This window comes from Pholcus phalangioides, unplaced genomic scaffold (assembly GCF_987345545.1).
Source record: "Pholcus phalangioides strain wild (caught in Gottingen) unplaced genomic scaffold, Ppha-v1.0 ptg000003l_1, whole genome shotgun sequence".
NCBI classification, from domain to species: domain Eukaryota; kingdom Metazoa; phylum Arthropoda; class Arachnida; order Araneae; family Pholcidae; genus Pholcus; species Pholcus phalangioides.
In genome coordinates this window covers 55311786-55338221 of record NW_028301596.1, presented here as the reverse complement: position 1 = coordinate 55338221, position 26436 = coordinate 55311786, and the positions used below count along the sequence as shown (strand labels likewise).

General features: G+C 34.7%; 1 protein-coding gene across 18 annotated transcripts in view; it reads right to left on the bottom strand.

The window, feature by feature from the left end:
- LOC149088912 (NAD kinase-like) overlaps positions 1-26436 on the bottom strand; it is an 85387-nt gene that overhangs the window by 15407 nt on the left and 43544 nt on the right. For 10 of the 18 annotated variants that reach the window (XM_089250628.1, XM_089250608.1, XM_089250599.1 and 7 more), the window contains 2 exons: positions 4973-5056; positions 73-202 (listed from right to left, as the gene is read on the bottom strand). In XM_089250628.1, coding sequence (XP_089106754.1) covers positions 73-202; positions 4973-5056 — 214 coding nt within the window. Of the gene's footprint in view, positions 1-72; positions 203-4972; positions 5057-5352; positions 5530-6803; positions 6872-14078; positions 14133-18747; positions 19019-26436 lie in introns of those variants that run through there. The other 8 variants (XM_089250695.1, XM_089250703.1, XM_089250687.1 and 5 more) reach the window with 7 other exon arrangements.

Here is a 26436-nt window from a genome sequence, read left to right as displayed (position 1 = left end):
TTATAAAACATGGCAGTAATCGTTTTGAATACCGAGTATAAAAATAATTAAGTAATAATAACCAGTACTTACGAATATCAACCATTTGACGAGATCAATGAAAGGTTGAATGACTGCCAAGTCATGAAGTTTCTTAATGACTAATACTGTAAGAGGAGGTTTGTGCCAAGTCAGTCTCTGACTTGCAGGATCCTGTATGGTCCTGAATAATAAGGAAAAAAAAGGAGTGATAATTAATCATCAGGTGTGATCTGAATATTATCACACAGTTCGTGAGTGATGGTTATAGCATGAAAATATGTTTTACACTGATTTTCAGGACTCGATTTAATACAGTTATACTCTACAAACACATATGCACTACCTACCTGGCCAAATAAAAATTGAAAACCTAAAGTGCAAACCATGGGAGAAGTGTTGGGATCTGGAATTGCTTCTGTTGTTGTCGAATAAGAACAACGACAAAATGAAATCTGCTGATTATTTTAGCGTGGGTGATGAGAGGGGTGGATGAATCTCCAAAAAAATTTGCATGCCCGACTGGGCATGTAAATTAAAATAACAGATGCCCGAACTACATATTTGCATCACAGCTACCAGAGAAAGAAACGGAAGTGTTTAAATTTTGTTTGTATTCCCGCGTCGGGCATGTGGTCGAAAAAATACACGCCCGGCTGAAATTTTTACATGCCCCGGGCATGTCGGGAAATAGATAATATAAGAATCTTTAGTCTTCAATGTGGAAATTTTTCTTCCCTGAAGACGATGGTATGCTCTAGAACAGTGGTCCTTAACCTTACTTACTAACCGAAACGACGACGCAGTCCATATCCCGAAGGATTTCTAACCGATAGGTCACCGCCGGGGTAAAAAAAAAAGTAGGACAGGGGCAGAGGTTCTTTACCGGGGGAGAATATTTTTGAAGGTGAGATAGAAAAAAAAATTGCAACACATGTTGACTGAGAGATTATTAATGAAAATTGAAATTATGATAAAAATTGTATTTTTCGATTCTAAAAAGTACATGAAATTATACAGACATTTTGACATTTTACGGTAAAAAAGTTTACGGTAAAAGATTAGCGTTTGTACTTGTTTTCCATTTCGATTGGGAAAAAACAGCATTAATACCTAAAATGTTTTGCGGCTTATTTACATAATTGTATCTGGTGTTATTAGCATGATGCGCTTTGATTTGATACTGTCGTGAGTATGACTCTGGAAAAACGTCAGAAAATTTAATCAAGTGCCAAACAACATATGCCACTCAGACACTTATACAGTGTCCTGTAAGTCCTAACTCGGCCTTTATCTCATCAACCGTTAATCGTAGAAAAATTATTTCAATTTTAAAAATTCTCAAAATTTGTTAAAAAATCCCCCTGTACCAGTTTTAAGAGTGAAAATAAAGTGTGTCACAAAATAAAAAATCTGAATTTTCATATGGAAGCCCTACCCTAAAAAAACCACGAAGTTGCCCTGTCTCTTCTGAGGCAAAATAAAAAACTTTTTAAGTGCAATATTCCTTGAGACATTTGAATCCAAAAGTTGGGAAAGAACAGCATAAATAAGGGAAAGGAGCATCGCATTGTCCGTTAGTTCACGCTGTTCTTTCCCAACTTTGATTTTTGAATTCAAATATATCACTTGGAAATGTGAATTTTTTTTTGGTTTGCCTCGGAAGAGACAAAACAACAACTTTCTAATTGGGTTTTTTTTAGGACGTCCAAAAAAACCACTCTCAAAACTGGTACAGGGTGATTTTTTAACACATTTTCAGAATTTTTTAAACTAGAACCATTTCTCTATGACAAACGTTCGATGAGATAAAAGCCGAGTTAGGACTTACAGGACCACCCTGTATATTATTGTACCGGCAGGAATCAATATGCGAAGTAACATATATTCATTGAAACATACTTTTCCCCGAACTTCGAAAATTAAAAAAAAAACAGTAACTTTATTTAGTTCAGTTCTTGAATTTATTAAAAAAAAGTCAAAATTAAATGTGATCAATAGCCGAAAAAAAATAATTAAAATAGAGCATAAAATAAATATCTATTAACATAGATAATTAGTGTAAATGACAGAAAAAACAATAACGGATAGAAAACAAATTATTCAAGGTGGGGTGGGGTTGCGGGATGGAAAAATGCTTAAGAACCCCTGCTCTAGAATGACGGTGAAATTTCCCATAATGACGATGAGATGTTCCAGATTAACGATGAGATGTTCCAGATTAACGATGAGATGTTCCAGATTGACGACGCATGTTTCAGATTGACGACGCATGTTTCAGATTGACGACGCATGTCTCAGAAAGACATGTAAATGTTACAGATTGACGACTGCATGCTGCAGAATTAAGATGAAATATTCCAGAATTAAGATTAAATGTTGCAGAATTAAGATTAAATGTTGCAGAATTAAGATTAAATGTTGCAGAATTAAGATGAAATATTCCAGAATTAAGATTAAATGTTGCAGAATTAAGATGAAATGCTGCAGAAGTAAGATGTAATGTTGCAGAATTAAGATGAAATGTCGCAGAATTAAGATGAAATATTCCAGACTGACGATTGCATGTTCAAGATGACGGTGGCGCAATATATTTCTCATAAACTATATGAAAGTGGTTGAAAAAGCACGGGTCAATTTGCACATTCGGTTTTTCACTCACCAAGTGTTGTCCTAAATCTAATCAAGAGCCTATAGGCAACATTCCCTCAGTTTTGTGGATTTACCAAGGATCTTGGTGAAACATTAATGCATATCTGACTAAAAATGAGTTTTGACACATTATTTGTGACTTCATAGAATTAACGCCACGCCAAATATATTTTTAAATTTTACTAAAGTCTATACGAACATCTATAGTTGGGGGTGCACAACCTTTTCGGTCCACGGGTCAGATACGAGATATTTTCTGCCGCTCGCGGGCCAGAACGTTAAGATTGGCCATATGACACGCATTTTACGGGATATTCCCGTAATTTTAGCTGCTCCAACTTTATTATTACTTGTGTGCAGTTTTTCCCCTCTTTTCAACAAGGCTTAATAGAACTTATGAAATTAAGAAATAAGATTATTTCCAGGACTTACAAATTATATTATTATAATTATGACTATTATAACTAATTATAGTCAAGTAGTTACATTTATCTTACATATTTGTCAAACGTAACTTTATATGCATCATTTTCCGCGATTAGTGATTTTTCTGAATTTCAGCGATAGTTGGAAATTTTACTTGCCTTCGAGAATTTTTTGGCTGTAAATAGAAACATCACTTACATTTGAAAAATTTGTTGGCTATTATTAGCAACTTGCTTGCGACATTGTTTTTGGCTGTTATTAGCAACTTTATTCGCCTTTGACAAATTTTTTAGTAGAAACTGGCAACTTTACTTGCCTTTGACAAGTATTTTGACTGTATATCAGGCAATTTTACTTCTCTAGATAACCTTTTTTGCGATATTCCGCATTCTTATAAAAGAAATATGGTTAGTCTGGGTTATCAAATGGTGCTGTGTGTGTATTGATACTTTTCTTCTAGCCGCATTTGGTCCCTCGGGCCGGAAGTTGCGTGCACCCCTGGGCTACAGTATCATGACTATGTTGTACAGTACGTAGAGTAAGTACAACATAATCCAATCGTACAAATGATGACCAATGATCTTTCAATCACTTCCACAAATTTTAAAAGAAATTCAATATGGCATCATAATTCTGGACGATGCATTCTTGCCATCGTCTTCAGAGTGGAAAATTACCCATTGACGGATGAAGATGGCCATTAAGCATGTTGAAATACTCAGCAGAATTCATTTTATTGCTGACCCTTGTCCAGAACAACATAAAGAATCTCGGATGACATTAAATATTCTTTCTGAGGCTTACACAGTAGGTTTTTTTGCATAGTTTCATAGTTTTTTTTGCCATTCATTCTAACCCTTTTTTGGCAGTGTCGCTCTCAAACAACATATTTTTCAAGTAAAGGCATTTTATATTTTGAGCTCGTTTCGATTGATGCTTTCAAGCAACTTCCAAGCATTCGATTTTTACTTGCGAGATGTTCATGAAGTTTCTATAATTACCAATAGAATGACTCAAAGGTCCACATGCCTCCTATTTCTTGACACGTCAAACAGGAACGATTTTTTCACCCTTGCATTTTGGAGGGAAATACCATGTATATGGGGAGACACATTGCAGTGCATTCTTAAACAATGATAAGAAAGTAAGTTGGCAAACAATAAACGGCATCTTTGAACTATTCCAATCTATGTAAATCATATAAATTATGAATACAAACAAATAAATACAAATACAACGCCACAACAGGCAAATTGCCCAACGAGGTGGCTGACTTAAGAACATCATGGATCCCCGAGCCCCTACCTACTACTGCTACACCACACATGCACCCCCCCCCCCCGCGGAACCCCCCAACGAATCGGTACATGCGGGAATGTACGTGTACGTGTAGTGCAACCTGACGTAAAGTTTGTTTCTGTGTAATGCTTGTTATGTGTAGTGCTGTCATCTGCCCCCAGTTTTACTAACTATGAGTGAAGTGTTATGGTTGAATGATTTACCGTTGTAGGACTGTTGCTCTCTGTGGCGAGACTTTTTAACGGGGAGATCGGCTCGCATTTGCGCCTTGAAGTTGGGAACCACAGAAAACCAACTTCAGCCGACCACCACTGTGGGGTTCGAACCCGGATTCTCGCATCACGAGTCCGGCACTATAACCACTCTACCACCACAGCGGCGATATCATCAATCATATATCATTTTTCTTTTCTGGAAATTTCAGTGCTTGCAAATCGAAAAATGAAAACTGGAAATATATAATAATTGTTAAAATAAAAACAATTTGATTGATTTTCCAGTTTTAAATCAATACTAATAATATCTTAATAAAAAATAAGAAAGAATAATGAAAGAGAGTATCCAGAAAACAACTTACATTACCATAGCTGTGTTCTTCATGATTCGACCACAAGGTCCAAACTGGCATATAGGACTAGGTGCATTTAACGAGCGAGTGCGCCTATGGGAGACACAGAAATATTAATTAATATATATCAGTAGCTCAAATTATATGAACATCGCATTTAAAACCCCTAAATTTCTCAGTAAAAAAAATCACTGCAGTTTTCTTGGATTCGTTGAAATTAATAGATACCGTATCCAATAACTTCGATGATTTTGTTAAGAAGTTCACCAAGATTTTGACTGAATTGCAACAAATTTTCTCGTCTATGTAGAAGACCGTGACCTACTAAATCTGATACAAAAACTGACATTTTAACATGGAAAAAAAAAAAAAACAACAACCGCACTTACTCGTTGTCGGCATGATACGAACAACAGTTTGTCGGAACAATGTGGAGATTCATGTTAATTCCATTCAAGAACTGTGTCGTGAAATCGTAACTGTCTTTAACGAACGGTATCTGAGAATCAACCGACGACATGCTACTGATGAGCACGAGCGTAATAACGGGACTGACGAGCGTATATTAAGAAACACGTGATTTTGAAGAAGAATAAGCAAAAAATGAGAAAGATGCAGTCATCGCAGAAAAAAAAAACCGACTGTGCGCGAATATTTTCGTGAATATCGTGAATTCAACGATGCATAGAGCAAGTGTTCCACTAAATCATCAAAGCATAACTATTGTTAATAATAAACAAATAAACTAGTAGAGAGATTGTTGTTATTATTATTTTTTTTTTCTTTTCAATGATACGCTTCGAAGCCAACACTGTGTGGTGACCCTGGATAACATTATTATTTTTCTATGGGAAAAAGAAACAATAAAGATAAAAAATAAGGGTTTTTTCTTCTTAAATAAAACGTTTAACAATGTACAATATTTAACAATAACGTTTTGTAATGATGATAATAACGTCCTGTGTGTGTCGAAATTAAACCTCCCGTTATGACAAAAAGTTATTATTTTTCTTTTCAATGCTGTATAAAAGTGGTTCTGGTCTTATGGGGGCCTTTGATGGATAATTGTTAATAATAGTTCTGAATATTGAATGAATTTACAATTTGTAGACGTGACAGTGTGTGTGTGATTGTGAAGTTAATTAATGTAATTTCAATTGATATTAAGATATACCGATTTGTAAATTTGAAAATATTGTATTTATGTCTCACGATGAAGCTTTATTGCTCCTTTTTTTCATAAGGACAAATAGGGAACGTGCCCTGAGCTAAGCAATTTTCATTGGTCCATAAATTATTCATAGAGGTACATAATAAAACCAAATACCAAACATATACCAAATTGTTTTTTTTTGTGTGTGATAATTTTAGATTAATTGAGACTTGAAGGGTCAGTGTTACTAGTATCTAGTGTTTACTAGTATATTACAAAACATTGAAACAGTTACAAATTACTCCTTTGGTACAAAAAAAGGTAACATTATACAAAGGTAACATTAAAAGGTAAAAATTACAGGTACAAAAAAATGGAGAGCGCCTCCTCGGAAGGGCAAGAGATATTTTAGAAATTTTACGAGACTGAGCGAGAGAATTTTCGGAACTAATAAATAATATTATTATTTAACACTACTTTGATGTAAAAAAAGTGGTATTATGGGAGGAGCACGAAAATTTTGGGAGCTTACAGAATAGCGCTACAGCAAAAAATTCGAAAACCTCGAGCGTAGAGATTTGTTCGGAAATATGTAAAAGGATTTGGCGATTCGTTTCACAAGTTCAATAGATGTATAATAGAGAATTTAGCAGATTAATGTTGGCCATTTTAGGAACATTTTCTTACCTTCTATGCGCGCAAATTACATGGATGCATAAACCACTCATATCTACTATGTTAGCCATGTCAAAAGCACAATGTCAGAAAATTACCAATGCGAAATTTTCCTATTATTTGTTGTTCGTGGGTCGAAAAATGACTATTACCTTTGTAACAATTTCCTTGTACTCATTAACTCCCCGCCACAAGCACACGTAGAAGGAAAAAAATAAGTCATTATTAGGCTCTTTTAGATCGTGAATGCAATAGGACAAACGATGTAAAAAAACGGAGGTATAATCTATTGGTTGGTTTATCAAGGTACGGTTGGGCACAGAATTTTCGAACTTGTTAAGATGGCCCTATCGAAGAATGCTGCTCCCCGAACCAAGCATTAGTCAACTGAGACCTATAAGGGTGGATCGAATGAAAACCTAAAAGTTGTTATAATTTGGTTTACTTTTATTTGAATGTGACTAAACTTTGTTAAAAGGTAGAGCGGGAGGGTAAAAAAGGCAATCTCTTTTGCGGAATGGACTTGCTTTATGTAGTCGCGTGAAATCACGTGATATGAATTACGTGGTCGGTTGACAGTATCGTCCAACAGGCAATTTGTTGTTTTTTCTTCTGTGTCTGCGCAATGTTCGCGAGTAAAGATGAGCAACGTGGTGTTATTTGTTTTTTAGTGGCAGAAAGAGTTTTAGTTCGCGAATTCATGCATTGGCGAACGAAGGCGGTGTACGGTGGACATGCACTGCCATTGACTCGTGTGGAGGACTGGCACAAGCGCTTCCGCGAGGGAAGGGAATCGCACGCACGCACGCACGCACGCACACACACACACACACACACACACACACACACACACAAGCAGATAATCAAACCTAACAGACGATGCAAAATAAGGAATAGCAGCATGAAGGTGAGAGTGCGTCTCGGTTCCGCTCATGCTGAAGAAATTTTCCGCACTATTGGGGTTGGAAAAGAAGTCACTAAGTTATAATTCACCTCGCTTATAGAATCACGGACAATTTAAGGTTCGGGACCGGACTTTGGCAGGAGCATTTCAAGGATAAGGTGACCAGATCACGTGACTGAGAATACGGGACAAAGTGGTATAAAAACTGGGACATAACGCAAATTCACAGATAAACACTGATTCGAAAAAAAATAAATAAAATTAGAGGGCATTATAGTCTCGAGTTGTAAGGCAATGGCTAAAATTACTTATTGGCACTAAAAACCTGAACCTTGCTTGTACGATTTGGCAAAAACTTTTCAAACTTTTTATCAATATAGACCGCTGAAATTAAGTGAAAATTTTTGCGATTCCTGCATAAATGGGAGAAATAATTTGCGAACCGGTGGAAAAATAGAAAGCTATTTAAGGGAAATTTCTTAACCTTTCGACTTATTATACTGTATTTCATATTTTTATCTTCTTCACACCTGAGCCAAAACAGACTATTAAAATAATTTTTTTCATTGATTCGTGTTTATTATACGTCGAAATGACCTTGAAAAAAAATTGAATACTTAATTTGGGTCGATCTCTTTACTATTTGAATTAGGTACAGTCATGTGTAAGGTCTTAACTTAAGAAGAATAAAGAACAATTAAAACATTTAAAAACAATTTAAAACTGTTAAAAATGAGGTACGCAGTATGAGTACCTCCCTCCGAAGCGAAGAGTTTATACTTTGCTATTATAAATACGAGAAACGCTTTAAGCTAAGACCCCCGAATGAACGCCAGAACTTTGCCACTGGACTTATCCCGTTGCCGAGATCTCTCTCCAACCCAGTTTCGTGGCAGACGTTCAATAGGCTAAGGCCCCTGCTGTCACCTATTGAATAAAATCAAAACTATCTGCTGGAATTATCAAAATAAAACGATTGCTGGTTTTAAAACGATGTGCAGAATGAAAATGAATAACGTGTGGTGTACAAGTATAATTTTCACCTATTTTTATTCTGTGTACCGGTACAGATTTTATGCACTTAAATACCGGTTACTATTTTTTTGGTGTTTACAAAAATAATCTTGCGGCAAGTAAAAACCTATTAACCGGTATTTTGGCACTCAAATTTATACCAGTATGCAGCAAAAAACAAATTATATATAATATCACGGTCCGGTACCGCCGATCCATCGTTTAGGAATGCGATTGTTCGAACGTCCAAGCTCCAGTGTGGTGGTGCTCCGTCCTGCTGGAAAACGAAGTCATCCGAATCGGTTTCTAACTGTGCGAAAAGCCAATCTTGATAAACACTGCATTGGCGGCAGAAGGAAGAGCGTTAGCGCTACCTGTCGGCAACTGCGGGAAACTCGAGATTTCCCCTCTTTCTATCTGTATGTTATTCGATCGAAACGGATTAAAAGCTGAATAGTTATGATTTTTTTTTTAATCGGATGATTCTTTTTGAAACACCCTGTATATTCATTTATACGTTACTTTAAATCTAGATTTGTTTCTTTCATGAGTCGTGCAGGAAGCCGCCATATTGGTTAACTTAGACACGGTTTGTATGCCCCTCAAAGAAAGAGGGAGATGCCACGTGATCCAAAAAGCCTCATTGAAGAAAAGTAAGGCAGTGCAGGGCATTATAGCTAGTTATATATAATATCGCAACATATTTTATTCGTTTTTATGCTGCATACCGATTTGAAACCAACAACTTATTTTATTTTTCAATATTATAGCAGATAGTTTAGTTTTTATTTCATAGGTGACAGCAAATGTTCCATATTTTTTGGAATATTGTAGAAGAGAAATGCATATATATATATATATTTTCTATAATTGTCTAGTTAGAATCAATCGCAGATTTTTTATTCCTCTCAGATACTTTATGTAATGTATATAATAGGATCATATATATATAGATGGGTATATAGAACCGCTCACAACCCCGGACTGATGCAAAGCACCTTACTTCCGTTACCTCAAAAGAGGGAGTCATATATATATATATATATATATATATATATATATATATATAAAATATAGATATTTTTTTGGGGGAAAGTATATTTTTGCGTTTTTACGCAAACTAAGAAGTCTTTTCCCGTATTCCACGAATAACATTGGGATATACTATTTCGCTGGAAGTGAGGTTTTCTGTTTTCCAGAATAGCCCAGTTGCAGTATATGAGCGCCCACGATCGAACCTGGATGTGAAATATTACAACTTGTGGGAATAGATCAAAATACGTTGACTACGCATTTGCATCATGGCTGCGAAAGAAAGGATTACTGTGAAAAAATTTTCGCGGATGTGTGTGTATAAACATTTGCATCATCATAGATGAAAAATTCAAAAAAGACGAAAGTGTTAAAAAAAAATTTTTATATGCCCACGTCGGGCATGTGGTCGAAAAAATGTCCTGTAACGAGCATGTCAGGCAACATATTTGTCCGGTTCTGATGCATTCGATGTTTTCTTTGGCCCGGGCAAGACGAACTCAGTGACGTGTACTGAGCAATGTTTGAGTCACTAAGAACCATAAAGTTACGTTTGTGTTGCGATTGTCCGACTGGACGATTCATTGACCTGGCTAATGAACTGAGCTGATATCTGGCCTCGATAACGACTTACATTACGCCTGACATTGACCCTACTCTGTGTTGAAGCAGTGGTACTAAATTGTTCCTCGTGTGAGCACCGAGTGCAACTGGTTGAAGGATGTCTTCTACCTACATATAATACAACAAACACTCTTCGACTTACGAATTGGATCCGTTCCGATCATAATCCAAATGCCGAAAATAACACCAATTCGCTAAGTTAAGAAGAGAAACAGAAAGCAGTACGGCATATCTCTGGTCAAATTTTTTTCTCTAATACCACCAAACTCAATCTATAAAATCCCCGGGAGTGCCAAATCTTTCGGTTCCTATTTTGGAAAATCCGTAAGTCGGGGAGTGGCTGTAATAATAATCAGTTTTATCTCTCAATGGGACAAACATAATCCTCGCGATAAATTTAACTTGAAATGTTTCAGTTAATTCCTTGGATTCACATTTCCGTAGGATTCGGTGTCTGCTTCATGTCTGCTGTGTTTACACAACTATGGTAGTTATAAATAAATAACTCCGTAACACGTGGGTTATCCTACGTGCGTGTGATTATGTAACTTTAAACGCCTAATAAGCCTTTTTCTTTTCCGTCACGCGGAGTGCTCGTGAAGAAAATCATCTTATCACTCTCTCTCTCTCTCAGTAGCTGTTCGATTTCCCATAATCACGTCGAAGTAGGCTCGTACGCCATCGTAGATTTGTACCCGTACATTTCCTGTACTTTGACGCATCCAACGAAAGCAGTTATAAATCAATAGAAGGTTTTTGCTGTGTCAACACAATAAAGCTTAAGGCTCATTACTTGAGATTATCGTTATCCAGCGCTTCAAATTATTCTGTCGAATACTGTTTGCTTCAAATTTTTCAGGTGAATGTCCACCGCCTTTAAAATGATTGCAATGAAGTATAAATGTCAAGGTCATGGGCTCGAGACTACGGTTTGGGAAATCCTGCTCATCTCTAAATCCTGATCAAGTCCAGCCGAAGATACAACACACCTGCCGCTTGTGAGTTTATATTGCTTAGTGAAGTGGTTCGAAGTGTGCGTCATGGCTCCTAGAGTTGTCGTCAACCATTATCAGCGGCATCTTCGCCAACCATTATGTGCCGGTTCGGTGCTTTGCTAGACTACTGTATGGAGCCGCGAATAGACGTTGACTAGTGCATCAAGGGAATGTTGTTACCAATTAAAAACCTAAAATTAGTCACACCGCTAATTACAATTTTCCGAGCAGTTGGCGTCGGAAAAGAAGTCATCAAGTTTTAATTCACCTCGCTTTTAGAATCATAACCGATTCACGGTATGGGACCGGCACAGATAGGATGGCTAGATCATGCGACTGAGAAACTGGAACAAATCCCGATAAAAAACGGGACACAACGCAAATTCACTGAAAAAAATTCTGGGACATCTTGAATATTTTTTTACAGAGCAAATAAAATGTCGAATTGCGAGGTAATGGCAAAAAATTGCCTATTGCCATTAAAAGCCTGGGTCATTTTATAGTTCCGTGTTCTTCAAACTTTTTCTTCATTTCAGACCGCTGAAGTTGAATGAATGTTTTCGTGAACTAGCATGAGTGGGAGAAATAATTTGCGAGCTGGAGCGAAAACAAAAATAGGAGAAGGAAAAATTTCATGTGACCTTCTGACTAATTTTATTTGATATTTATACTTTGCTGTAATAAATACGAGAAACCATTTTAAATTAGGACTTTTGCTGTCACCTGTTGAATAAAAACAGAATTATTTGTTATGATTCTCAAAATAAAATGACTGTTTCGAAAAGCAGGGCAACATGAAAATGAACAACGTATTGTATGGAACGCAATTTTCTTTATTTTAATGCAGTGTACTGGTATAAATTATATGTGCCGTAATATTGGTCACTATAGTTTTAAGTTTAAAGCAAAATACATTCCATACTGATGCTTTTGCTCCCATGAGTACTGACGGGGAATTATCCACCTCTTTTAAGTCAGCCACCTCGTTGGGCAATTTGCCTGTTGTGGCGTTGTATTTGTATTTGTATTTGTACAGTAAACATAAACACATAGTAAAAATATTTTAGCGCGTAAAATTTGCACTTGTTTGCGGCCTAAAAATATATGTATGGTTTCATGCCATATATTGCTGATATATTGCATCATGCCATATGTGCACATTTTCATGCTGCACATTGGTTTAAAACCGGTACCCATTTTATTTTAAGACTTATAACAGACAGTTTTGTTTTTATCTGGTAGGTAGCCACAGAGGTCTCAGCGTTCAACCAATATTTATGTGCATTTGGTGCAAAATAATCGGTACGGGAATGCACATACCGTCCCCTCCTCTAGTCGCCACCATCTCATTTTTTTTAAATCATTCGATTTTATCAAACCCTCGATTGCAATAGATTATTCCTCGATAATTATAGGAGAAAAAAACCGGGACAAACACTGCTATCTCGAAAGCATTTTTCTAGGCAAACAGACTTCCCGAAAGCATTTTTTGGGACAGTGCATTTATTAGTCAAAAACCGGGACTCCTCCTTTAAACCGGGACGTATAACCTCCCTAGCCTAGAAAGAATATCTCATTATTCTTTTTACCCAAAGAGTTAAATTGACTAAGGAGGTAAAATTAACCAAGAAACTTTATAGAGAGGCCCGTAAAAAATCCTATCCCTGGGGACAGGCCAAAGATTCCAGCTTAGAAGCCCAGATGCAGTATATGAGGGGGCCCATGAGCGAACCGAGCTGCTGAATATTAGGTCCGTTGTATATTACGTATATTAAATACGTTGAATACACATTTGCATCATGGCTGCCAAAGAAAGCATTTCTAGGGAATTGCACGCATGTGCGAAGGAACACTTCTTGCATCATCGTTAATGAAAAAATAAAAAAAAAAACAACGAAAAACACGGAAGTGTTTAAATTTTTTTATGTGGCCTTTGTTGGGCATGTTGTCAAAAAATACATGGTCGAAATTTTCACATACCCCGTGCGTGTCGGGTGATAAATTTGTTCAGTCCCGGCATACACGTAGGATCCCTTGTCATTAATGTAAAAAAAAATAAATAAAAAAAACAACGCGAACTCTGATAATCTGGATTGTTCGATAATCTGAACAGGTCCAATTGTTTTGAATAAGGTGTTATACTACATCCACAAATGCGTTCTACACAATAAGCATTCAAAATACTAATCCATAATTTAGTTACTATGTATAATCGTCGGTAAAAAAGGTAACTTTTTTAAGTATGTACTAAATTTACCAAGGACGCTTATGAGTGCTATGCATAATAGCCTGTAAAAGTGATTAATTTAGAGAACTTTATCAAATTTACCAACGACGCTTGGGTACTATGCATAATCACCGGTAAAAGTGATAAATTTAGACAAATTAAAAAAATGCTTGGTGATTATGCATATGAACTGATTTATCATATTTACCGTAACATATCTATTGCTATATTAATGGATTATCAATTGTAATAGTAAAATATAAAATTACGAGAACCATACATATAATAATTATTATTGAAGTAGCTATGTAGCTATTCCAATAAATCATATTGATTTACGGAAAATTCGATCAATATATCAAAGCATAAAAAATTAACGTTTTTAATTGATAATATTAACTCCAACTATCATCAAAATGAAAAAATATATATTTTTGCATATATTGGTTTTCATATTTTAAATATGCATATTATGTATTTAAAAGCCATACCGTTTCCAGTGATATCCAAACATCCAACTACATTATGGTTAAAGATTGCTGAGAAAAAGCAATAACCTTCACCTTATTATAATCACGATTATAACGTTCGTCACATAGCGTAATGGAAATTTTATGAGTTCTTTTTTTCCGGAAATGTGTTCCTGCTTCATTTACGTCAGCCAAACTATATATAAAAAGCGTATTATACTTATAGGAAAAAAAGGTAAAATAATCGGAATTATGATAATTTTGTTCTCTACTGCGAATTAATTTTTCTTATGTGATATCTTATTCGCTTTTAACATTTGCACAACATTGCTTGGCCAAGGCCAATACCAGAGAATGCAGCGGTGGTGAAATTTTCCATAGGTGATGATCGATATTACAGATAAAATCGGAAATTGTAAGACTATATCAATAATATTGGTGTGGAGGTTATTCCAACCGGTTATTGTTCATGAAAAAAAAAAAACTAGATTTGTAGTCCGTATATGCAAAGATAGGTTTCAATTTTTGGGGATGGTTAAGTCTATTGGAAAAATTTGAAGATTTCATTAGGATATAAGAAGTTTCGATCTGAAGAAAGTCATGGAGGATTTTGAAATGTAGGGTTAATTGACAGATAAGTCTATGAGAAGTAAATGGTTGGATATTGAGTTGGCGGGTTAAAGGATATCAAGACCTCCGAGACTTCAAAATGCTAAGTTTTCAAAAATTCTAAAAGAAAAAAAATTTCCTTCAATTGTAAATCAAATACAACAAATTTCGTGTCAATCAGTTAATTGGGTCTTTCAAGATAAACGTATTCGATAAACGAACTTTGAACGCGTTTTTCTCAGATCGTATTCCTGAGGTTTTCTGCAGCTCATGCGTAAGATCAAAGAACAACTAGGTTCTACATAAAAAGTTCTGAAACAACGTTGAATGTTTATTGGATATGTGTTAGAAAAAAATGAAACGCCGATTTAGCCATTAATCAATAAGAAACATTTGAAAAATATATATATATTGAATTCAGTCGTCATGTCGTATAAATATTCCTACAAAATTTCAGAAATTTTGGTGTAGTTTTCTTTTTTTAATCTTACAAGGCTAGAAAATTCCAATCGGAAAAAAATATGTAAATTTTTGTTTTCTAGTGCACATTTTCTCTACATTTCATTTCTTTTCGATATTAGATTGATACGAAATTTTTTACATTTGATTAGCGTCAAAATGGAGGATTTTCAAAGTAATTTTCGAAAAATAGATTTTATAGGGGGATTGATTTTTCAGAAGGTCGTGACACACTTAAATTTTGTAATTGAGATAGAGAATTTCATCAAAATGGTCTTCCGTCGTAAAATATATTCCAGATACTGGAATCATAATATGGTAATTTTACTATTAATTTAAAAATTCCAATGGTTCCCAACATAGGGGCCGTATAAACATTTGAAGACGGGAAAGATAGGACGTCCATTTGTCCGGGTTTGAAGAACCTCTCCTGTTGTCAGAGTAAAAGAAAGATACTAAATATACTAAAATTCTCCGAGATACATTTTGAAAAGCTATTAACACTCTCCACTGCAGTAATTTCAGTAAATTCAAAAATTACTGAAAGAGAGGAAAAAAAATTCCATAGCTTTTTCAACCCTTTATGTACAGGCTTTTGGATACAAATTCGGATGACACGCAGTTGCTGCATACACTCAAAAATTTTGTATACTTTGTGGAGAATTTTGTGAATATATATTTTTAAAGATTTTGCGTATTTTTAAATAATTTGTATACTTTTAGGAATTTCCCATAATTTTCTATAGAGAGAGACAGAGAGAGAGAGAGAGAGAGAGATTTTGATTCTAGAATTTCCATAAGTTATATTTTTCTCGCATTTTCAACATTTTTTTGTATACTTTTAGGAGTATTTTAGACGCAAGTTTTTCATTCAAGAAACTAAAGAAAAACACGAATTTTCATAAAACATAATGGAAAATTATTTGTTGCCTTTACTATTGCTCCAGATGAATTAAATCAGCTAACACTTTTTTTATTTTACTCCTTGCACGAATAAGAATAAAATAGTTTTGGATTTTGCGAATAAAATTCTTTCAAATACACAATTTAAAAAGAAAAATTCAACAATTTCCGCACAATTTGTCTTTTGAAAGTAATCAGTCGCCTTAAAACCGGAACGATTAAATAAATGTAACAAAAATAAACATCTTTTTCAAATGAAAAGCACGGGATCTTGAAAAATTCTGGATCAGTATCATCAACTACATGCTCTGTTGTCGTGATTATTATTCGGTCAAAATCGTGTCTAAAGAACACGCGAAAAAAACTCTCAGATCAGACCACGGAATCTCTTACAGACAGAAAAACAAAATCAGGTCAAAATCTTCTCTTTTTCTTCCACATTCCTGGAATTTCTCTTCATTGGAACCGTTTCTTATGGGCCAATCAAACTTATTGAGAAAAAATAATAGGAACGCAAATAGGGTGGGTATCGACAAGGCCTCGAGTCTAGGTTATGAATCGCTATAAGTACACCAAGGGTCTGCAATGCATGGCCCGCGGGAAATATGCAGCCCTCGAAGCTTTTTAGAGTGGCCCACAGATGGAAAGGCTTACAAAGTTACGGAACTTACAGAAATGCCGATAAAGCCCCTCAATGAATGAAATGTATTCTAGAATTGGTGGAAGAAGTAATTTTAAAATTACTTTTAGAAATAATTGTAGAATCAATGAGGGGAATACTGTTATTTCAGAATTAATGAGAAATGCCGTGATTTCAGAATGGATGAGAAGTACTGTAAGAAGTATGAGAATTAATGAATTGTAATCCCATGAATTATCGAAAGAAAGAACTTCAGAATTATCAAAAGAAATAATTATTTTAGAATTAATAAGAGGAATGATTTCATAATTTACTGAAACAAATGATTTCAGAAATGATGTAAAAATTATTTTGCAATTCATTCAAATTCAAAATTAAGGAAAAATATTTTCAAAATCTATGAAGATTCACATTATTAATGAGAAAATTATATCAGGATTGATAGAGAAATTCATATCCTACGCAAAAATAATTTCAGGATCAATGGAAATTCATAAACAATGAAAATATAATTTCGAGTCCATGAAAATACATATTGAATGAAAAATTTTTTTTCACTCTATACGAAAATTCATACTCAAAGAAAAAAATAATTTCAGAATCTATCAAAATTCATAAACAATGAAAAAATAATTTCAGAATCCACGAAAACTCATATTCAATGAGAAAATTATGTCAGGATTGACATTCAGGATTCATATTCTATATGCAAAAATAATTTCAGAATTCATAAAAATTTATATTTAATAAAAAATTAATAAAAGAATGGATGAATATTTATATTCAATGCGAAAACTATCTCAAAAAAAAATTCTCGAGTGGCCCCGCCCATGGCCTCGCTGGGCCCACTCTTAATACGCCACTGTATGAATCTAAATACTACAACTGTAGTATGACTTGTTGGTCTCGGGCTCTATGGAATTTTGTTTTCGCCTGCACTGTCTGGAGGGTTGAAGACTCTCGTAGTACAATACGGCCAGTCTGGAAACCATACTTAGAATCATTTAATTATATCTAACGTATCGTTAGATTTGTCTAGACAAGATCTATTCGCAGTCATCACTGTGACGTCGAACTAGATATAAACATTTAAAGTGTGATCTGTTTTCGTGACAGCACTGTACGGCCGGTTTGGTACCAGAACATCGAGATGTATTCGCACGAATATCGGAGTGGTGACCTTTTCCGTTACGCTAGATTTTTCTGGATTCGCAGCCAGTTCAATCAGGTGACCGATTTTGAGGAGTCTTTTGGGTCTGGTTCGCGGTTTCTTCTCGTGCCTACCTCTCGAAAATTTGGTGGCTGCTAAGGAGACTTTTCTCACGCAGCCAGTAATCTACTTCACACCAACTGTGGTTATATCGCCATATGAAAATTTTCAACCGATGGATTTGGGTGGAAAATGAAGGCGCCATCTATCACCTTCTAATAAGGATGAAAATTCACTAAAAATGGTGCATATATATACACACACACAAATATATATATGCATACATTGAGTACATGTTGTTTGCCCTCCCTGGAAAAAGGTGAAATGACGGCCCTGGGGTATAACGCTCAGGCTTTTAGTGCTAAGTAATACTTACTTAAGTAAGCATAGTTCTTAAGTAAGTTTATTTATTAAATTTTTCTAGTGCCGTATCAAAGCTTAATACCTCATTTGAGGAATGCGCAAAAGCTGCACAATTCCTACTAGAGACGTATCAAATCCGAATAGTTTCTTGAAAACACAAAAACAAAACCTGATAAATTTCTTCTAAGGCCGTATTAAGCTGAATAATTTATTTGAGGACCATCCAAATTCTACATAATTACGTCTAATGCCATATATTTATAGCTGAATAATTTTTTCTACGTCTGTATCAAAGCTTAATACTTCATTTGAGAACAGTAAAAAGCTGCATAACCTCTTCTAGGCCTGTATGGAATCTGAAATTATCTGAGGACTGTACGCGTAAAAGCTGAAAAACTGTGAATAAATGCTCCGAGGGCCATACAAAAGCTGAATAACTTCTTCGACGATCGTATAAAAGCTGAATAATCTGTTTGAGGACCGTATAAGAGCAGAAAAAAACTTACTCGAGGATCATATATAAAAGCTAAACAACTTCTTTTAGAACTTCATCAGAGCTGAATAATTCCTTCGAGGATCAATTAGAAATGAAAAACACTGCTGAAATTAAGGTGACTGGAATAAGGATATTATCCAGTGGCTATAGCTAAAATCAACGCGAATTTTATTTGTTTTAAACTTACGTCATGGGCCAGAGAGAATGAATCGGGCAGACATTGTGCACATCTAGCAGCTGAGCAGATCGGATAACGTTCGAAGGTAGAGAGGAAAAATAATATAGATGGATGGGGGAAAAAAAATCGAGCCATAAATGACGCTCATCCATACCAGCTAATTACTAGTCGATTAAATAAGAAACTGAAAAAATAAAAAAAAATCACCCGGTGTCATCACGACGTCTCTGCACGTCATACTTGGAATTCCAATCGTGGCACGACCATGCCCGTGGCACGCGTCGCTCACACAACCACATTTTTTACCCCCTCATTTCTTTTTTATTTTTCATCCACCGTGTCCATCCATCTGGTATCCGCATGTTCAGCGTCTTTTCGCTTTCTTTTTCACCCTAATGTTTAAATTCGAATCCACATCCAGCAGATTCACCTTCGAGTGATTCAGCACGACCTTGACATGAAACGGACGCACATCTAACCCATCAAGTCATCCATCTCCACCTCTGGGATTTCAAAAAAAAGAAAGAAAGAATCGTGTTGCTCATGTGCACATGTTCTGTGGTTACGATGATGATGATGATCAGGTTGAGAATCGGCATGCCATGCAAGATCCTACAGATAAATGCCGGTTATATTCAAATGCGATTTTTCAGTCTTGTTTTTTTTTTCCTCCTTGCTATTCATTGGCATGGTATGTTGCTCCGGTGGGTGAGAAGGGTAATGTTATGAAAGAGGATGTTATTGCTGTGGTCATAACTGATGGTGATTGCGGGTCCAGAAATAAGACCTCCTCACGACACATCTCCGCCTACTTTGTTATTTCTACCTCTCTCTGAATGCCCTTTGTGAAGTCTCAACAGGTTTTTCTCGCCGTACATTAATGTCCCGACATTGCTTACCAGCGATTAACTCGTACGGAGTTTATTGTATGCATCTATGCGGAAATTAGCGTTGACTTTGAGTCGGATGTTGTTTATTTATTTATTTTTTCCTTTTAATCGTCCATCATAAGGACATTGAAATGAATGGTGGAAAAGGTCTCGCGGAGAGAGATAATAATAAAAAAAAGAGTAAAGAAAGTCTGTTCGGGGTGTGTTTGGCGTGATACGAACTCGCTTATTACGTGCACTTTGAATATCCGTTTATAATGTGAACTCTTGAGGATGAATGTAATAAATAGTGAACGTATTTGAGGTATTATGACATTTTTATTGTAAGAGAAGTTGGATTCAATGCGCAAGTATCATATAATCTTATATGCAGGGGCTGATCATTTTTATCGCTGTCTAATAGCTAATAAAACTGCTTTAAATCCTAAACTGATAGTCTCAGGGGAAATTCCACTCACAAAAACTTCATGCAGTCATATATCATTGTAGAAGCCATTTAAATAAATTAAAAAGAACTTTAAAAAAAAGGTACGATATTTGCCTTTTGTATACTATCCAAGGGTCGATATTCAGTAAAATATTTTGTATGCGCTGCCATGCTAAACGAAAAAATAAAATAAAAATAATTCTCTTACGACAAAAACTCAACGAGTTACACTGGACTTTTTTGCATTTTTGACACATTCCTCACAAGAAAATTCCAGCCTAACCTTAACGGTCTCATACTTTTTAATATTGTCAAAAAGTTAAAAACCATGGTCCAAAAGACTTGAGAGCTACAGTCAAAAAGACTAAAAAACTATGCTGTAGTAGAAATATCATTAAAATATTATTTAACCATTTATTTATTTCCAATTTCGTACACATTTTTTTTATTGCATATGATCATACAATGTTTTAAAATTTTTTTTTACAATTTTTCAAACATTAATATTTAACACCTTGCGCACAGGATAAAATAGCATAGCATCGATATCACTGAACAAAAGTTGATTCAAAATAAAGGAAAATGTTCGGTTCATAAAACGAGGCACAGCATTTGACATCCAGTCTTAAATAATTGATTTTATATTTAAAAAAACTATTTAACTTTTATTTGAATTTTAAATAGGATTAAGTCAATGTGTGAAATCTCGATCTTTTGTCTCATTTTATGGGCTTAAGAGTTTCCTTCATTTCCAATCAGCTTTTATACAATTACATTTATTTCATGTTATTTATCATGGGTGCAAAGTGTTAATAATATATCGTCCCCCCTCATGCAAGAAGCATGAATGTGCAATGCCCTTAGAAATACGTTTGAATGTTTACTCTACCTATGTTACTCTGTGGAAGTTATTTCTCTGAAATGTTCGGTAACATGTGTTTCAATAGGGATGCACATTCGCGTTTCAGGCATAACTTAGATAGCAAAACAAGGTATCTAAACAGCTGATTTGAAAAGAAGGAAATTTACACATTCGTGGTTCTGGCATGCAGGGAGACGGTATAATACTTTCTTAATGCTTGGAAATTGTCAAAAAAATGAGTACTACTTGAGATTTTTATGTAAAACATTGTATATTGCCATAGCATAGCATTATAATAGTGAATATACGTAAAAAAAAATTGAAATAAATCAATGGATATATAAATAATGTCTTAATGATATTTTTACTAGAGCATAGTTTTTGAGGTTTTCAATTAGTTCATTTATAAAACTTGACAAACGTAACCAATAGGCGGATCAAATAAGTTCACTCGAATGTAACAGATGTGCTTATTGTACTTATGTGTACTTATATGTACTTATGTGCTTATTTTTTATCGAGCTGTTATAGTGTAATACCGGCCATAGAATCATAGCCGATTTACGGTACGGGATCGGATGGCAGGTGCGGGCCCAGGATAGAGTGGCCAGATCATGCGGCTGAGAAACCGGGACTAATCCTGATAAAAACCGTGACGTAACGCAAATTCACGGATAAAAACTAGGACATCTCCAAAAAAAATTTATTTCAGAAGCGGTTAGAGTGTCGAATTGCAAGGCAATGGATAAAATTAACTATTGGCACGGAAAGCCTGGGTCTTGTCCGGATTACGTAGTTCACTTTTTCGGTTACTTCAGTAGTTCTTAAACTTTTTCCCATTCCTCAACCCCAGTGGGTAATGCGTTTTCTATCTGTTAAAAAATTTTGTTTTTCTGTACTTAATTACACTAATTCTGCACTCAGATGGCAAAACGTTGTCAATTTTCCAAAATTTCACGATAGCAAATTTGTAAATAATAGTTTGCGGAAATGCTATACTTTGGCTTTTTGACTCTCTTATTGCAATTTGTTTCCTCATAAGATGGACGTCCTCGGAGATGGACGAAATTTTTCCCCCTTCTAAAATTTTCGCGAATGACACTCCAGAATGTGAACAACTCAATATTTTGGAAAAAGTGACTCTTATGACGAGCCCAGAAACTCAAGAAAAATGCCATAAATGTCTTTTTTTGTCTATTTTAAACTTTTTTCGGTATAAATGCCTTCTTTGAAAGTTCCGTGCCATAAATAACTTAAATTACATTTTAACATAGTTTTAAGTTTATTAGTAAATTTCAGAGGCCATAATCAGTAAAACTTGGATATTTTAAGTATTGAGAACTTCAAAAGAATCGCTCTTCTTAAACATTTCCAACTCTCAGTATCAATTATCATCAGAAACCCCCTTTCACTCCAGCCCCATTTAGACGCAAACAAGTATAGAAGAGTTATAAGTAATCTGAGAGATTGGTGTTGCTATGTACTTTACTTTGGCCAGATGGTGTTTAACGTGACTGATTTTGTTTCAGATGAACGCAGCCCGTGTTAGAAAAACAGAGGGAAATTAGAAATTTTTGTTTCTTCACATGTTTTACATAATTTGTCTCGCTCAGGCATTGGACTCCGTTGTATGTGTATAGTGGACCGATGATTGTCTCAAGAGGTCATGAATTGATGTCATGGCTCACACAAGGAGGGAAAGGAGCAGACAGGGCTCTGGGGCCCATTTTGTTTTGATTTAATTTTTTTTTTTGCACCATAAATGCCCTGCAAACAACCTTGGCTATTTATTAAACATACATATCTAGTATTCGATTAAATTGACCGGAGTCCCGCATACGGGGTAATATCGAGAAGTTAATTTTTTTTTACAAAAATAGAACAAGATAGCTGTTTCAACTACAGAAATGATGACGATTATTCTCCAAAAATGCAACAAATAAACGAGAATTATTCGCAACTCGAGTGAGCCCCACATATCATTTTTTCTACCGGCTCCGCGTCTGGTAATGGCAGCCCTGGAATTGGCCTAATACAGAGGGTCTACTAACATTTTATTTTAGGATCGAAATCAATTTAAATTATAGAATTATGCAGTTATTATAAACTGTAATTAAAACAATAGGCGGATAAAGTGTAACCAATTTTGCAGCTAGTTATTGGATCCATAATATCTTTGGTTTTAGTTACTTTTTCTTCCTTTCAAAAAATATATTAGTGCCCTTTCTCAGTGCCTATTTTTGGCATTTTTAGTGTCTTTTTGCCTGCCTATTTTGACTACTTTTAGTGCCTAAATTTCCGGGCTCAACTTATGACATTTCGCCCATCTGAGCAGAGAATTATCCATTAATTTTAGATTAGTTACCAAATTATTAATTCCTATAAACTCTTGTGATTATTAATTCTTTTATCGGTTATGGTCAGTATTTCGTTTTTGCTTTTTTTAAAATTAATTCAAAAACTTAACTAAAAAGAAAAGTTACTGTTTTTGAAATTTTTTAAAAATTTGAAAAAGAAATGGATTCAAGAGAGAGAGAGAGAGAGAGGAATATAGCTTTGATTAGTAGTATTCTGATTACTAGTGTATTATTATAAAGTGTTCTTCCCTTATCGATTCCAGTTGAAACAACGATATATATATAAGTGTTTCTTTTTGGCATTTCATTACATTTTTTTTCACTTTTTTCTTGAGGCATGCTCACAACAGTATCAAATCTAAGAGCGCAACATGCTGATAACAAGAGGTACTAATGTGAACAAACATAGTTTAGGTGTTAATGTTTTTTTCTCAATCGAAATGGAAAATGAATGAAATCGCTAATCGAAAAGGAAACTTTTGCAACCCAGTTTTTCGCGTGACACATTTCTGCGAGCGAAAGCTAGAAGGTGAGGCTCCAAAATATCGGTAAAATGTTTTTGCGAGTGGAAAAATTCAATTTTCCTGAATAGAATCAGTCAGAACGTGTTGTAATGTTTTTTCTCATCTCGCGCACCCAAAAATGCTTTACCGCATTACGGTTAAGAGCCACTGGGTTACTTCAACCTTTTTCTAATTGGCGAACGCTAAAATTAAGCAAAAATTTTCGCGAACCGGAATAATTGGGAGAAATAACTTTCGAACGGGTAAAAAAAAAAGAAATTGAAGGAAAATGTGCCATAATATATTTTGTTCGTTTTTATGCTGCATGACGGTTTGAAACCAACAACTAACTTTACTTATGAAATTAAAACAGATAGTTTAGTTTCTTACTTGATAGGTGATAGCAGGGGACCATATTTCTATGATGGATATTTTTTCCAATATTTTTATTTGAAGAGAAATGCGACACAAACATATTCTAAAATTTCAATCAATCGCAGAATATATAAAAACGAGATGGATTATAAATAGCAGTAATAAAAATCTTAACTTGATGAAAAAAATCTTAAATAATTGACCTTAGTACGAAACGGTCGTTATAGATAGCATATAGAGCCATTAAAATCGTTAGAAGGAGCATGTGAAATCGTTACAGTCAATACAGAAAGCTATTTAAAGCAAACGTCTTAAACTTTCCGCTCGCGAGCACTGCGGTGCTCACTGATGCGTTGAAGATTATGTCAGATTTCGTACTCACAAGATTTTAATCGACTCATTTGACAATTAAACAGCCCATTCAAAGATTACCATTAATGATGTTTACGGTTCTTTTATGCAAAGTCAGAGTTGACAAATAGGTGAAATATATTTGATCTTTTTTTTGGTGATCATGGAAAATTAATTCATACACAAAATATTGGCAACACATAGCAGATAAAGTCTGTAAATTATAGTATAATAAATAAAATTTAAGTAGAAATTAATTATAATTATATTCAGAGGTTTTTTCCCCATGTATACCATACCTAACAATCCAAAACGATATTTAGATTATTATCATTAATCATTAGCGTAATTTCAAAAAAACACATGAAGCAATATCTGTCCTCAATCAATGACATCGAGAGTTTCTTTTGATTTTTTTTCTGTACTCCGTGTATAATTTATTAGTTTAATTATGTGTCAATCTCAATCTTGCATATTGCAACATTATATTCATTTTTATTATTTTTGTCAAGTTGAAAATCATACAACATGAGTGTCTCGTGAAATTGCTATTCCTACTGTTGCCAATAATTTTAGAAATAGTTATTTATGAGAAAGAATCAGACTTTGATGAAATTCAATTTATTTTTCTTTCTCACAGAATTTATGTAATTGTTTTCTTCTTCTGTTATTACGATGAATAATATATGTACAGTGAAACCCCTCTTTTACGGCCAAATAATAATTTCCAATTGTATAATAAAATTATGCATTTCAGACCCCTGATTAATGGTCACCCCTATTTTACGGACGAATTTTTTTTGTCCCGTTGATGTCCGCAAAAGACAGGTTTTACTGTAGTATTAACAATAACTGAAATGGTTGTTCATTTGAATGTGAATGAAATTCTGATAATATGTGTGTGTGAGATGTGTTTAAATTCATAACTACCGCATAGATACGCAATTAAAATTACAAAAGAAACATTATACACAGTTTACACACTGAATTTGCATCTTTTGGAAAAACTGATCAATTGATTTTTGGTGGGTTTTGTTGCGAGACTAATTCCAATGAATTTCTGTCATTTTGTTTACAGGAAAATATGTTTAATCAATGCACCGCATTATATATATATATATATAATTTGCAAGAGCACGAACTCACATTTTACGTTTTCACTGTATTCAGTGGTGTCAATGTTTTCTCTTGGACCGGGAAAAATACGCTAACCAAAAATCGTATCGGCTACATTCGAGCAAATGCAGCCAATAAGCAACATTGTTTGAATTTCTCAAGATTTATAAAACACCTTTAATATAACCGCGGCCTAGGTCGGCATTACAGTATAGAAGTTTTATAAAAGCTCGTCGATAAAACTTGAAAAAGAAAACAACCAATAAGCCTATTGGTTATATTTGCTCGAATGTAACCGATGTACTTATTGTTTTTTTTTAAACAAACTGTTTTAGTCTAATTCCGACCTTAGTGATAGAGAATGACAATTACTAGAGCTGGTCATATTAAACAGCGTGGAATAATGTAAAATATACGAGCACGCAACCGGCAACTAAACTGACACCCAGTGTTGTCAAACATTAACAAATTTCAAGTCAAAATTTCATTAAAAAAATTAGCCAAATAATAAAAAAAAGTGACCAATTATCAAAAATTTTGCTGCCATCTAGTGAGCGTAATTCGAATCAAAATTTCGATTATTGGTGTCCGTACCGGGGTTCTCGTCCAATGAAAATGGTGTCCGTGCCCGTTAAACAGG